This window comes from Podarcis muralis, chromosome 17 (assembly GCF_964188315.1).
Source record: "Podarcis muralis chromosome 17, rPodMur119.hap1.1, whole genome shotgun sequence".
In the NCBI taxonomy this organism is placed as follows: domain Eukaryota; kingdom Metazoa; phylum Chordata; class Lepidosauria; order Squamata; family Lacertidae; genus Podarcis; species Podarcis muralis.
Genome location: NC_135671.1, coordinates 1,200,277 through 1,214,684, shown reverse-complemented (window position 1 = coordinate 1,214,684; position 14,408 = coordinate 1,200,277). Strand labels below are relative to the sequence as shown.

Sequence of the window (14,408 nt, the reverse complement as noted above, 5' to 3'; positions counted from 1 at the left end):
TTTATTAAACACAAAAAGAAAAGGAAAAGGAGGCGGAAGGTCAAAACAGAATACAAAACAGACCAGAATCAGAACCCTGTGGCTCCAAAGCTAATCTTAGCCATGTGACTAAGATCCCAATTCAGTTCAACCAGAGGAGGTACTTCTCTGTTGTGGCAACCTTGGAAATAAGGAGAACACCAGCCTTGGTGTAGCATCTGCCTTTTGGCTGAAGCAGCAGAATTCTTTATTTGTTCTTATGTTTAATTGTGGGGAGCAAGTAAACGGCCAACAAAACTGGAAGCGGGAACATATTGCCCCAGTCTTCAAAAGGGGAGAGGGGTGAAATTTGGCAAAATACAGACTGAGTTTAACTTTGATGGTGGGGAAGATACTAGGCTAGATTTTTTTTATAAAAAACCGAATCAGTTTGTAGGCCAGCATGAATTTGTGAAGAATAAAACCAGCAAGATTAATTTTATCTCTCTTTTTTAAAAAAATAATAATGGGTTTCTAGCTTAGTGGATTGTGGAAATGCGTTGGGTGCAATGTATCTTGACTTCAAGAAAGCATATGACATTTCGGCTAGCAAACTAATTGAATGTGGGATAGAATATATGTGGGATAGGTGGGTTCACAGCTGATTGGGAATACTCTGAGGGCTCATCAGTCCTGTCCTGCACCTGATACTAACTAAGATTTTCATCAGTTGCTTCAGTGAAGTGGTAGAGGTAATTCTGATTGAAGTGTGGATGGCACAAAACTAGGTCAGCTTAACACCTCAGAAGACAGGAATAAAATTCAGAAAGGCCCTGACAGAATGGGAAACTGAGATGAAACTAAGAAAGTGGTATTGAATGCAAAGTTCTGCATATAAGCAAAAACAAAAACCCACAAACCCACAAATGTACAGAGACCGAATGAGTGTGTGTGTGTGCGCGCACCTGATTTGGAAGTAGTACATGTAAAAAGGATATTGCATCTCATAAACATGAACAATGAGAACTGAGTGGATTCATTCTGGTGCACCAGATATCAGCGCTTACCTCCTTAAGGGTTTGATCAAACAAGATTAAGCTAAATAAATAAATAAAAATGGCACCTTAAAAGGTAAAGGGACCCCTGACCATTAGGTCCAGTTGTGGCCGACTCTGGGGTTGCTGCGCTCATCTCACTTTATTGGCCGAGGGAGCCGGCGTACAGCTTCTGGGTCATGTGGTCAGCAGGACTAAGCCGCTTCTGGCAAACCAGAGCAGCACACAGAAACACTGTTTACCTTCCTGCCAGAGTGGTACCTATTTATCTACTTGCACTTTTGATGTGCTTTCGAACTGCTAGGTTGGCAGGAGCAGGGACTGAGCAACAGGAGCTCACCCCATCACGGAGATTTGAACCACCAACCTTCTGATCGGCAAGTCCTAGGCTCTGTGGTTTAACCCACAGCGCCACCCGCATCCCAGAACAAACTTAGTTGGGCTCTAATGTGCTACTGGACAATTTTTTAATTTTTTAATTTATTTCGACTGCGTCAGACCAACACGGCTACCTACCTGAATATGTAAGCTGTGCAACTTTGATATTCTAGAATCATCTTCCAAATCTAAAAAGGAAAAAAATGCACTTCTTGGGATGTGTTTTCTGATATGATTTTTTTAAAGGCAATAGCTATGAGTCTGTGACAGTGCATTTGTTTCAAACAACATACTCATGATGAGAAGCTAGTGTGGCAAACTCCCTTCGCAGTCATTTCACCTTGTTTTTCCTCGCCACTCCATCCCATAACAGTCTGCGCATGGGAGCTCATCTCACCCCCGGCAACCCCTGTTCTCACTTATTTTTCTCTTAGCAACTGTGTAGAATGATCGTATTTGAAACATTTACATTCTCACCTTTTCCTCTCTCACCTTCTCTTCTTGGCAAATGAAAGAGAAGAAGAATTGGATGGAGGCCAAACGGATCTCAGAATGTCAACAGAGAATGGTGGAGAGTGTGTGTGTGTGTGTGTGTGTGTGTGTGTACTGTCGTGAATAGAAGAAACATTAAAAAAATAATAATACTGGAACAACTTATTTTTCTGCCTATTGAGATCACACAAAAGGCTTGTCACATAATTTTCAGAACACTGGGCCTAGCCTTGAGGCAACAGAAGTCGTTCATTAAATTGGGTATATGGTTTGCTTGAGTTCAAATCTTCTTTGAAGTCCATATGCAAGCCAAACCTTTGAAGTCCAGATATGTCCTTCCCCAAAGGGTCGTCTCCCTTGCTGAATGTCCTATGAGACATCTGCAGAATATTCCTTCTGCACAATCTGTACCTAAGCATGTAGACCTTCTTGTCACACCTTAGCGAGTGAGGTTTCGATGATTCTGAAAGATTTGAGTAACAACCATCAAGCAGCTAAAATAGGGTGGTCATAGGCCTAAATATGAGTTGTTGCTGTTGCTGCTGTTGTTGCTGTTGTTTTAAAAAAGATAGGTTGTATTTTTTAATCAAGTATTTATCATTAGTTTCCTATATTAGAAGTTTGATTTGTACGTAATAACAGCTATACAATTTATTTATTTATTTATTTATTCATTCATTCATTCATTCCCTGCCCATCTGGGGTATAAATGAGTTTCCAGGGCATCAACAACAGCCTTTATTTGCTTAGGGGAGAACCAGAATGATTTGGGAGTTACAGGTCCATCTAGACATTCACTTGGGCAGTACAAAACTGTCTAGTCTGAATGGATATCTCAGATGATGTGGATGTATCAGCCACACAGTCTTCAGATTTCGGAATTAAGGCATTTTTATGGTTGCAACTCTAGTTTGTTCTATGTTGATAAGACAATTTGACCTGTGAGAGGTAGGAGTCATGAACCTTGCAGCAAAATGAGAAAATTGTTTGATTTTTTCCGTTTTCGTCATTGGCGATTGACCCATGTGCGTAATTGGCTCAATAGTGTTTTAAGATTGGCGGTGTGGATAGCAGGGAGCTAACAGAGCCCGATGGATTCGCTGAAACACACTTGATATAGTCGGTGGTGAAGTTGCCAGGTAATCATCAGTTGTGGAGATTGTCTTAAAATAAAAACCTGATCTAAGATTGCTTTTTGTACAGATTTTTTTTTAAAAAAATGCATTAATGATAGTCAGTTTTTTACAGGGTTTTTTTTAATCACCATTTATTCATCAGTTATCTTTACATGTTCCTGTCTTCCTCTTGCACTATACCTTTCTAGATCTGAAAATCAATGTGTATATGCCACTCACCCCATCGGTCAATTTTGAGACTACTGCTGGGTACACTCCACAACATGGAACTCAAGGTACTGTGTATGACATACACCTCTTACCCATAGATATTCATTTAGCCTTTCCCTGAATACAGTGGGCTCTCAGATATTGTCTAGTCAACCTGCTCCTTTTAACTCCAGTCTTTGGGAATTTCCCCCTCTATCATTATACCATGAATTACCATGAACCTTTTTTTTATAAGCACAAACTAAATTCAGTTTCTAGTTAATGCCATTCTTTGGAATGTCATTTGCCTGCGCTGTCCCGATGACTGGAACCATGTGCTTAAAAAAGCTTTAAAAACCCCGGTCCCTGAGGTGACATCCTTAGAAACAATCCACCTTCCAGGACATAATGATGAGAGACGTCACGAGATGTGAATTGGAGAATTTCCCACCTCCAAGAGGCCATTAGGTTTCACTGATCGTGCAATCCTTTAGTATCTGGTGCGGCATCCCAGGGCCATAGGCATGTTGGATCTCCTTCTCTAGGCGTTAGGAGAGAGCAAGAGAGAGCGCCAACCTCAGAGAGGGAGATCCGATGGCAGGTGGTCCTTCTTCACCTTCACAGTCCACCTCCACAGCCAAGACCCTACCAGTAGGGTTGAAAAGGGCATGTGTCATTTAATGAAGAAGAGTTTGGACTTGAAGAGTTTGGATTTGATATCCCGCTTTATCACTACCCGAAGGAGTCTCAAAGCGGTGAACATTCTCCTTTCCCTTCCTCCCCCACAACAAACACTCTGTGAGGTGAGTGGGGCTAAGAGACTTCAGAGAAGTGTGACTGGCCCAAGGTCACCCAGCAGCTGCAGGTGGAGGAGTGGGGAAGCGAACCCGGTTCACCAGATTACGAGTCCACTGCTCTTAACCACTACACCACACTGGCTCTCATGTATAAGCTGCACCAGGGACCAGGGAAGGCATGGATCTGAAGGCTCCATAGCCTTTTACTTCACATGCCCTCAGATCTAGCAATAAAGGGGGGCTCTCATTTTAAACTGAATTTTTATCTATTTTTTATTTTTTTTTATTTCATTTCTATACCGCTTTATATATATTTTTAAAATCTCAAAGCGGTTTACAGCATATTAAAACATCAATAATGCAATCTGAAGAAAATCAAATGTAGAGTGTACAGTCAAAGCAACATAATTAACAGAAACTAAAATATTATCTTAAAGATTTCAAAATAAAACATTACAAAGGAAGTCAACTACAGAATACATATTTAACACAAAGTTAACCAAAAAAATTCTAAAATTCCCAAGTGAAGTCAAATGTAAAATGCACGTTTAAAACAGCCTAATTATCAAGAGAATAAAATATACCGTAATCTTAAGCATGACACTGCTGTTTGGCAGGCCCAAAAAGATGAGGCAAAAGAATCCAGTAGTTTGGGTTTGTTGTCAGGCATAGCGATGTCCCTCTGGTCTCACCAGGAGCCTCTTCCGTCGAGCTGGTGAGTGTGGACCCTGCCCCCTAGGCCAGGTGAAAAGGACCTTGCAGGGAGCGGCCTTCATGACTCACAGTTGAGTGATGTATTTTATATTGTTAAGTAGCTTTGAGACATTTTTGTAGAAAGCAACTAAGAAATGTTAACAACAACAATCTATGCCCACTGTAAAAAGGTAAAGGACCCCTGGACAGTTAAGTCCAGTCAAAGGCGACTATGGGGTTGCAGCACTCATCTCACTGTCAGGCCAAGGGAGCCGGTGTTTGTCCATAGACAGCTTTCTGGGTCATGTGGGCCAGCAGGACTAAACCGCTTCTGGTGCAACAAAACACCGTGACGGAAGCCAGAGTGCATGGAAACGCTGTTTACCTTCCCGCCGCAGTGGTACCTATTTATCTACTTGCACAGGCGTGCTTTCGAACTGCTAGGTTGGCAGGAGATGGGACAGAGCAATGGGATCTTACCCCGTCATGGGGATTCGAACCGCCAACCTTCCGATCGGCAAGCCCAAGAGGCTCAGAGGTTTAGACCACAGCCCACTGTAGAGTGTCCAAGTCTCCTGTTAGCCTTTGAAGTAACTTTGGGGGGCCCAGCCCAACAACATTCCCATCACAGAATAATTTGTTGTTGTTGTTTAGTCGTGTCCGCCTCTTAGTGACCCCCTGGACCAGAGCACACTAGGCACTCCTGTCTTCCACTGCCTCTCGCAGTTTGGTCAGACTCATGCTGGTAGAATAATATTAACCAACATTTTGGACAATAAAGGAGGTCTGGAATAAGGAAATGAAGAGCCCACTGATTCAGGGTCAGCAGAAAGCAGCATATTGAAACATCCACACTTTATCTCAGTTGGAGATGAATACAGCAGATATTCATTTTGGGGGACTTCCTTTTGAAAAGGAAACGAGGTTTATGCCAAAAATGAATGGCACTTTGATTCACATGTTGTGGGGCTGCCCAACAGTGTCTTCTTTGTGGTCCGAAATAGTCATACCAGGGCTGGAGTGAGCCATGGGGTGTGGGGTGGCAAGGGCAGGCGGAAGTGAATTTGGATTCTGTTATGTACTGAAGTTCTCACCCTGGGCCAGCAGGGGGATACTGTAGATAGTTTTCACTCAGGTCCACATATGCAAATAAGGGATTGAAAGTGACATTCAGTGATTGGATAGTTACAGAAAGTGGTTACTGTTGCGTTCTAGTGGAGCTCTATATAAGCAGGTTGGCTGAACCCTTCAGTTCAGTTCTGTTCTGACCTGGGAATAAACAAGAGCTGTTTGAAGAATCGCTGTGTCGTCTGATATGTTCCCCCACAACTTAACAGGTGCCATGTTTTTGTGGTAGTTTGTTCACATCACCAGTCTAGCCGCAGCATTTTGCACTAGCTGGAGCTTCCTGGACCAGACTCAAGGGCGGACCCACACAGAGCACGTCTGGCCTTAAGACTATCTTGTTGTTGGCCATGCTCATTGGGGCTGATGGAAGCTGGAGTCTAATGTCATCTGCAGGGCACCATGTTGGCTTCCCTCCGCAGTAGTTTATTTTAAAAGCAACTACGAGAAACCTATCTTATGATCAGGAATTTGTATGTTCAGACCTCTGATGGACTACCGTATTTTTCGCTCTATAAGACGCACCAGACTGTAAGATGCACCTAGTTTTTGGAGGAGGAAAACAAGAGATAATAAAAAATAATATTCTGAATCTCAGAAGCCAGAACAGCAAGAGGGATCACTGTGGCTTCTGGGATAGCTGCGCAGCCTGTATTCGCTCCATAAGACGCACACACATTTCCCCTTACTTTTTGGGAGGGAAAAGGTGAGTCTTATAGAGCAAAAAATACGGTACATGTTCCTCCACTGGCGACTAAAATGACCACCAAGGGGCAGTAGAGCTGAAAGGACTCAGAGCTGAATGGAAATATGGCTGCGTTTAATGGTGGTGTGCGCATCCTCCATTCATGACAGCAACCAATACTCCGTATTATTACTGTTATTTCAAACGAACATATACTCTGTTGCTTTGTTATTCACTGCCTGAGTACTGGTTCCAGGGCTTTCGTTGTACTTTAATTGAGCCTATTCCTGAAATTGAAGACAGCAATTGGTTCTATGTTTTCCCCCCGCTAAAATCACTGGTCTTTTCTCTTCATTCCCTCAGCTGCTTCCTGCGCCTTTTAGCCAACATGCAACTCTTGAGCCTTTTGCGTCTTCTACCTTTCAGCTCTCAGTGTTTATTATTTCATCCCATTCTGTTCTTGAAATTGTGGCAGGGCTGCTCTTAGAGAAACACGGACATAAAACCTTCACAGTTTGGCACATCTCCTTTCTCTTGATTTTGTAAAGCTGTCAGAAAGCCAGCCATGGTGACAGCAAAAAAGAGCAAAGGTTTTACTCCTGCTTACAAGTGACTGCCTGGTCAGGTGCTTGGTAAATTGTATCACTTGTTTTATTCCCCCTGCACCAGTTACAGACGCTGTGCCGTTGGTACATTGGTGTGGCTCCTTGCTCCCAGCTTGCATTTGTCAAAAAAGCGGCTCCTGTTGCAAGACTCCAAGTGGGTTGCATCTAACTGCTAAATGAATAGAGTTTTGGAATGGGTTTTTCACTACCCGAGACTAATTTCTTCTTCTTTTTAACCCCAAACATTAAATCTCAACTTCAGTAGAAAATCCAAATTCCTATTAACCTAAGTACAATCCATGCTGCAACCTGGCAATCTTTCAGCACTGTGTCTTGTGTTTCTGAGTGTGGTCTGGACAGAAATCTCTCACTCTTCCACTTCCCAATCTTGCTTTTGCTTAGTCTCTTCTCACTGGAGCCTTTCGTTCTTTTTAATGGCAAATTGGTGCCATTGCACCACCAGGAGGGGGAACTAAAATGAAGTGTGATGTCTGCTAGTCTGGATGTGCCAAAGTAGAAAGAAAGATGGTTAGAGCCAGTGCTTTTTTCCTGGGGAGATGCAGGGGAACGCACACCCCTAAACATTTTGTGAATCTTTGTACTTTTGTCCATTTGCTGTATTTATTTTCCCCGATTTGAACTATAAAATGGTGATTTTATTGAGTCAAAATGAGAGTACCCCCTAAACATTTTTTTAGGGGGGAAAGCACTGGTTGTAGCACTAAATGGAGTTGTCTGGTGGTAGAACGCATCTTTTGTTTGCTTGCGTTCCCACATTCAAACCCACAGCATCTCTAGGTTAGAAAGTATCTACAGTACAGAGCTGGGAAATAATTCTCTTCTTGGAAACCTGCCGAGTGGCCTAACAATTCCATGCACAGAGTGAGTCAGCCTTGTTCTCTCATCTGTCATATCAAGCAAGGGGCCACCTCGTGTCACCCTCAGGGAAGAGGAAGATTTCAGATTCTCCAGTGGCTTACAACCATCAAGAGGACTCTTTTCAGTTTGAGTTTCTGAACCTAATTTGAATGCAGTTATTGGACTATATTTTTTCTGTTTTGGTTTTCATGTTTTGTCTCTTTTACATAACATAAAAATGCATGTACATTTACTTGATTATGCAATTCATCTTGTGTTGTTGTTTTTTATTAGATCACGGAACTGCAGTAAGACATGAACCAGTCTTTCGAAGAATTCTGATGGAAGACAGCATCATCTGATATCAGAAAGATTTGTGAAATCCCTGGGTGGATCTTGTGCTCCGCATGTGTGTGTGTGCGTGTGCACATGTGTGCATTGTGTGCATGTGTTCTCGTTCTCTCTGTTTCACACACACCCATGTGCGTGCACACACACACACACACACACACACACACACACACACACACACTGCTGCCGCCTCTAACTGGCCATGCATTAAACCGACTAGATGTGTAAAATCATCTCTGAAAGGACATAGTTAACAGATGTGTGTATGTGCAATTTGAAAAGTGTAACATAAGCAAGGTACCTTGGGATTCTTTCCTTTTATTTATACATTAAAGTGTGAATATTTTCTGTTACGAAGGTTCGGGTTCATTTATAGCTTCACAGTGCAACTGAGATGTACGAGAATTTTTCAAGCCCTTGTACTCTTCTGCACATTGCTCTGCGCGGCAGATGGGATGTGGAAGTGATTCTTTGCTTTTTGCCACATGCCGAATGAGATGTCCCCATGCAAATGGACATTGATCCCAGGTCCAGCAGATTTCCCCACTCTCTGATACAGAGAGTATGATACAGAGAGTATGATACAGAGAGTATGGGATACAGAGTATGGAAATAGCCTTCCTTGTGGTGCAGGTTCCAGGATAGCGATGCCAGTGGACATCTCCAGGCTTGGATCTGGGAATGGGCGTTGGGAGTCTTACTGAAGTCCACTTCCAAAGAGAGGCAGACAAAGCAAATGCCCCAAGTTCTCCCTAAAGGTAAAAGGTAAAGGTACCCCTGCCCGTATGGGCCAGTCGTGTCCGACTCTAGGGTTGTGCGCCCATCTCACTCAAGAGGCCGGGGGCCAGCGCTATCTGAAGACACTTCCGGGTCATGTGGCCAGCGTGACGAAGCTGCTCTGGCGAACCAGCACAAGCACAGCACACGGAAACGCCGTTTACCTTCCCGCTATAAAGCGCTACCTATTTATCTACTTGCACTTTGGTGTGCTTTTGAACTGCTAGGTGGACAGGAGCTGGGACTGAACGACGGGAGCTCACCCCGCTGTGGGGATTCGAACCGCCGACCATACGATCGGCAAGTCCTAGGCGCTGAGGTTTTACCCACAGCGCCACCTGTGCCCCAAGTTCTCCCTGGCCTGGAATAAAATTTGAGTTTGAGATGGCTGGCTCTCACCTGCACACACACACACACACACACACACATCGATACCCCCCTCCAAATGCCCCCCTTTCCCCTTAATTCCCAAGTGGATAGCAGCAGGAACATGATTAGTGGAGGCAGTAATCTTGTTCCCCTTTGCAAAGCTGCAAGGTATGCTGCCACGTCATGATGCAACACTCTTCTCAGGGTGAAGGCGAGGCCGGCTGAAGCTCAGATCGATCTCAGGCTTGCAAGGGAGGTTAAAATAATCTTTAAAAGGTTTCTTTACCTATGTCCGAAGCAAGAGGAAGAACAAGGGAAATTATCTCTCCCCCAGTTTGGGGACAGAACAGCTCAGATCCATTCTGTGTGAACATGGAGAATGCTTTGGGGGAAGTTGTTCATCCTTATAGGGGGATACGGGGCAGCAGTTTTTGGCAGGTGCCACTTGTTTCATCCCCAAACAAGAGCTGTTCCCACAGAAGAAATGCTTTGCTTCCAGATGCAAGGTTGAGTCAGGGCCCCTCTAGACGGATGCTTTTCGTGGGCATGTTTTGCAACATGTGATCGATTTATACTGCACTGCCCACACATCAGTCCACTTTATTCGTTGCTCTGTGATGCATTCTTATCTAATGTGACTGCATTATTGCCATCTGGAGTGGCTCTCTTGCCCTATAGCAGACAAGAGGCACAACACACCCACCCCTGAACAGTAGGGTTATATAAAGTTGCAGGATTTCAGGAGGAATTGTGGGCTATGAACCAACTGCAAGCCAAGCAACATGTCAACCCAGAAACTTTTTCAGGTGCAAAGATGATTGAAAGCAAGGTCATGTAAATAAAACCATGAGCACAAACCATGTGCTGAAGGGGAAGATGTGCACATTCCACCAAGATTTTGTGCCATAACTGCTTTGAAGAGCATGCCAGAGGCAGAAGGGGGTTGATGAATTAGCTTAACTTAAATGAGCCACGTTTGAGCTGATCTGAAGTGCTGTGAAACCGGTGTTTAGTTTGCACTGAACAGCCGTTGGGAGGGCTAGAGAAATGGGAGAAACGTTCTGTGTTCAGGCATTGGGTTCTCAAACCCCAAATAATGCAAAACGAAACCAAGTAAGGCGAGAGGTGAGGGCCACAGCAGATGCCTGGGCTGCACATAAAAGCAAGCGAGAGAAAGGACTGGGAAATGATCCAACAGCAACTATAGGGCAGCGTTGCCACCTTTGATCTGGCAAAATACAGGACAGGGCAGGGTGGGTGAATCCCCCCCACCCATAGCTGTCAACTTACAGATTTGAAAATAAGGGACCAGCAGCCTTGAAAATAAGGGATCAGCAGCCAAAACAAGGGATTTTCAGAGCACAGGTATGTTCAACTTCTGAGCCCCTCCGAGCCAAAGACAGAAAGCCCAGCCAGAAGCCAAACGAAGCCTCAAGCGGTGGTTCCCACAGCGCAGCAACCCGGCAAAGGGGATGCAGCAAGGGAAACCACCGTCACCTCTCCGCTGGGAAGCGTTGAGCAAAGGTGAGTCCCCAGGCAACGCGGCCGATTTGATCGGCACAAGGCATGCAAGCGCCACCCCCCAGTCATTCTTAGACTCCTTATTGGGTGAGCAACGCAGCCAAGCAACACAGTTGGAGCCTCCCTCCTCCCTGGCCGGCAGGGAGGGAGGGAGAGGAGCTGCTTCCTTTGAAACCCGGGAAATTTAAGGGACATCATCAATAAGGGACAGCAGGGACACAGCGCTGGGATAAGGGACTGTCCCGCCAAATAAGGGACAGTTGACAGCTATGCCCCCCCCCCCCAATCTGGTGTTGAAATGACTTCAAAGCAATCCATTACAATTTATTGCAGCCTCTGGAAATTCTCTCTCTCTCTCTCTCTCTCTCTCTCTCTCTCTCTCTCACACACACACACACACACACAAAATTTGTAAACCTTTCTGTGCTTTGCCACCCAGAGCTTAAATATATGACCTTTCACACACATACTTTTGGAGAGGATCCCTAATTTGGCAGTGAGAGGCAGCACATAGGAGCCAGCTCCTAGGAGCCACGGTCCCTTTGGCCCCCCAATAAAAAATTAAGGGGGCCGCCACCACCCCCAAGTTGATGGGCATTGACATTCAAATGGTGTGAGTGTGCCCTATCATTTGATTGATTATGAGTGGCGGGGTGTGATGGCCTGGGAATCTGATTCAGAGGATGAACCGGAGGAATCCCAGCCTGCACAGGAGTCCCCGCCTCCAGGGCCGGCTGAGCTGGGGCAGGGCCTTGATTCTGAGGCGCCTGCACCTGTGCCGGATCCTCAGGAGCAGGCACCAGGTGAATCCATTCTGGCTCCAGAGGTAGTTGAGGACTCAGTGCCTACAGGTGAGTCTCCCCCTGGGTCCAGTAACCCTTCAGCCTCTCCTGAACTGCAGAGGCTCAGGGCAGAGAGGCGGAGGGAACTAGTTTCTCCCAGGAGGAGTGCTCGCCTTAAGGCCAGGAGAGGCGGGTCTCCTGGGAGCCGGGACCGCCCCTGGCCTCAGAGAAGATAAAGGCCAGTCAGCCCGGTCTCAGGTTGCGGGAGCAATGTCGTCGTTGAGTACCTGCTCCTGTCCGGACCCAGACCTGACCCTCCAGTGTTCCTGTCCCCGCTCGGCTTCCTGCTTCGGACCTCGCCCCGCTCCTTGCGAACTGTTTCCAGGCTAGTGACCCAGGACCAGACTTCGACAACGTCAATGGTAACCTTCCCCCCGGGACCAGCACACGGGGCTTACCTGCCCCTTCCCCATATTTTACTCAAGTTGTCTCCCCTGGAAAGAGGAGTGCAGAAACACAGGACAAAGTACATTTTACATGGAAACACAGGGCAATCCTGTATTATATAGGGCAAAAGGCAACCCCTTTTCGAACCTCCTTTGGGAAAGGGGGAAGGGAAGCTGCAATGCCTTGTACAGGTAAAGGTTGTTTGGAAGTGGAACTGGGGCCAGTGCTTCTAAGCACCTTTGGACTGGGTGATCATTCCTGGCCTCCACTTCCACGCTGGCTGCTTAGTCTTTCCACCATTGTATAATCAGACTTCATAACTTTTGTGGCAAACCAAAGCTGCTCTGCTATATGTTGGGAAATTACAAAGGTTAAAAATGAGGCCATCTTTAAATAAAGCGACTCAGTTTAGTTCCGTGGGATTGGGAGTTTCCAAAATAGGTGTATTTATTTACATCCTTTCTGCTCAATGTGTTGATTTTGGGGTCCATTGAATGCCAGGGTGTATCGTGCCAAATCTTGGCCGTTGCTCCAGCACTCGTTGGGTTCCCCAATCAAGCTTCAAATTTGCTCAACTGCAACCCAGCGGAACAGGAAATAAAGCTTCTCCAGCAAAAGCCACAGGATGAAGATTGTGACTGGAAGGAATCCCTCGGCTTGTTATTTTACGAAGCTTAATGATATTATGGGATGGCATTAGGAAAGCTTGTAGAGAGGGAAACAAAGCACATAAGATGGACTGTTTGAAAATAAAGCAACTTCAAGCAACTGACATATGATGAGATTTAAAGCAACTTCAAGCAATCTGATATAATTCCCAAACCAATTAATGGTTTAATAATGGTATGACCTACTAGTAAGCTCTGACAAGGTAATCAATTTGAATAAACAATATCCGTCTCCACAAGGCCCCAAAAGAACTCCCTAAAAATGCCCACATATATGTCTTTAGATTGCGTAACAACTGGGCCATTTATTTTTCCATAAACTTCATTATTTATGCCCACATAGATCATGAGTGACTATAATCTACCTGGGGGAAAGGAGTAAGTGAGACACCTGCTGCATCAGTGATACAGGACACTTGGACATACTCTAGCACTGGCTGGCCCAAACAGATGTTGCTCTTGTTTTGGCTTCCTGGCCGAGAGGGTGGTCTTGTTGTGTGGGCAGCCCAGGACCTCCACACACACTACCCAGGCTTGCACTTAGTCACTCCTGGAGACATACTCCATTGAGATAAATGGATGCCAACAGAAGTATGTGTAGCTGACTATGGCACTGATATTTTTCATCCATCATTATGTGTTCCTATCTCACACAGTGAGGTCATTTAGATTTTTCAGGTGTTCTTGGTGTTCTGTTCCTGAGATGGCTCATCCTACCCTCTTTGTTTGTGGCTGTGTATATAGAAATGAACATTATGTCCGTATTCGAGGAAGGTAGGGTGATTGCACAGCGTAGGAATGTGGACAAGGTCTCAGGTTCAGTTCCCAGAATCTGCAGGTACAGCTGGGAAGGACCCCTGGTCTTGAAACCCTGGAGAAATGCTACCAGTCAAATTACTGACCAAATGGACCAATGGTCTGATTCAGCAGAAGACAGCTTATTATGTTCCTATAGGCTTTCTCACATGATCTGGTCCTGGATGCCTTTCATAGAAAAGATATCTGTACAGATCACTACCCCACCATTGTCTTTCAGATGCAGGATGTCATCAGGTAGATTACCAAAACAGAAATGGCCTGAAATTACCCTTTGACTTTGTGTATATGTGCATGGCAACACAAACACAAGCAAGTTAGCAGTTTGCGACTGCAACCCTATGCACATTTATCTGACAGTAAACCACCTTGAAATTTGCGAGATTTACCTTTGAGTAAAATGCACAGGCGCATACATTGTGAATCCAATCAGAGTGGAATTGATGCTCCTTGAACATTAAAGGAGGTGCTACTGCTAACCTCAGCAGGAGCAGAATTAGATAATAGCAATTAAATAACATTTTCTATTAGCCTATCCAACCTCCTCTCCCACTGGATGCTAATGATGCGGGAAATTTTCATCCAGTGTCACAAGCACTCTGGCAGGGATGGTTTTCTCCTAGTAACCTCGTGAACAGTTATTCTGTGCAGGTAATTTACATAAGACAGCCCTGAAATCATTTCCCATCCATGCAATGTTCATCCT

General features: G+C 45.0%; 1 protein-coding gene across 2 annotated transcripts in view; it reads left to right on the top strand.

Moving 5' to 3' along the window:
* The window catches only part of ADGRL3 (adhesion G protein-coupled receptor L3), a 543,408-nt gene extending 534,733 nt beyond the window's left edge, over window positions 1-8,675 (top strand). Inside the window, exons 25-26 of one of the 2 annotated variants that reach the window (XM_028711325.2) lie at window positions 3,208-3,294; window positions 8,266-8,675. In XM_028711325.2, the coding sequence (XP_028567158.2) occupies window positions 3,208-3,294; window positions 8,266-8,333 (155 nt within the window). In that variant the 3' untranslated portion in view covers window positions 8,334-8,675. The remainder of the gene's footprint in view (window positions 1-3,207; window positions 3,295-8,265) is intronic. The other variant, XM_028711329.2, reaches the window with a different exon arrangement.
* Window positions 8,676-14,408: the final 5,733 nt, after the last annotated feature.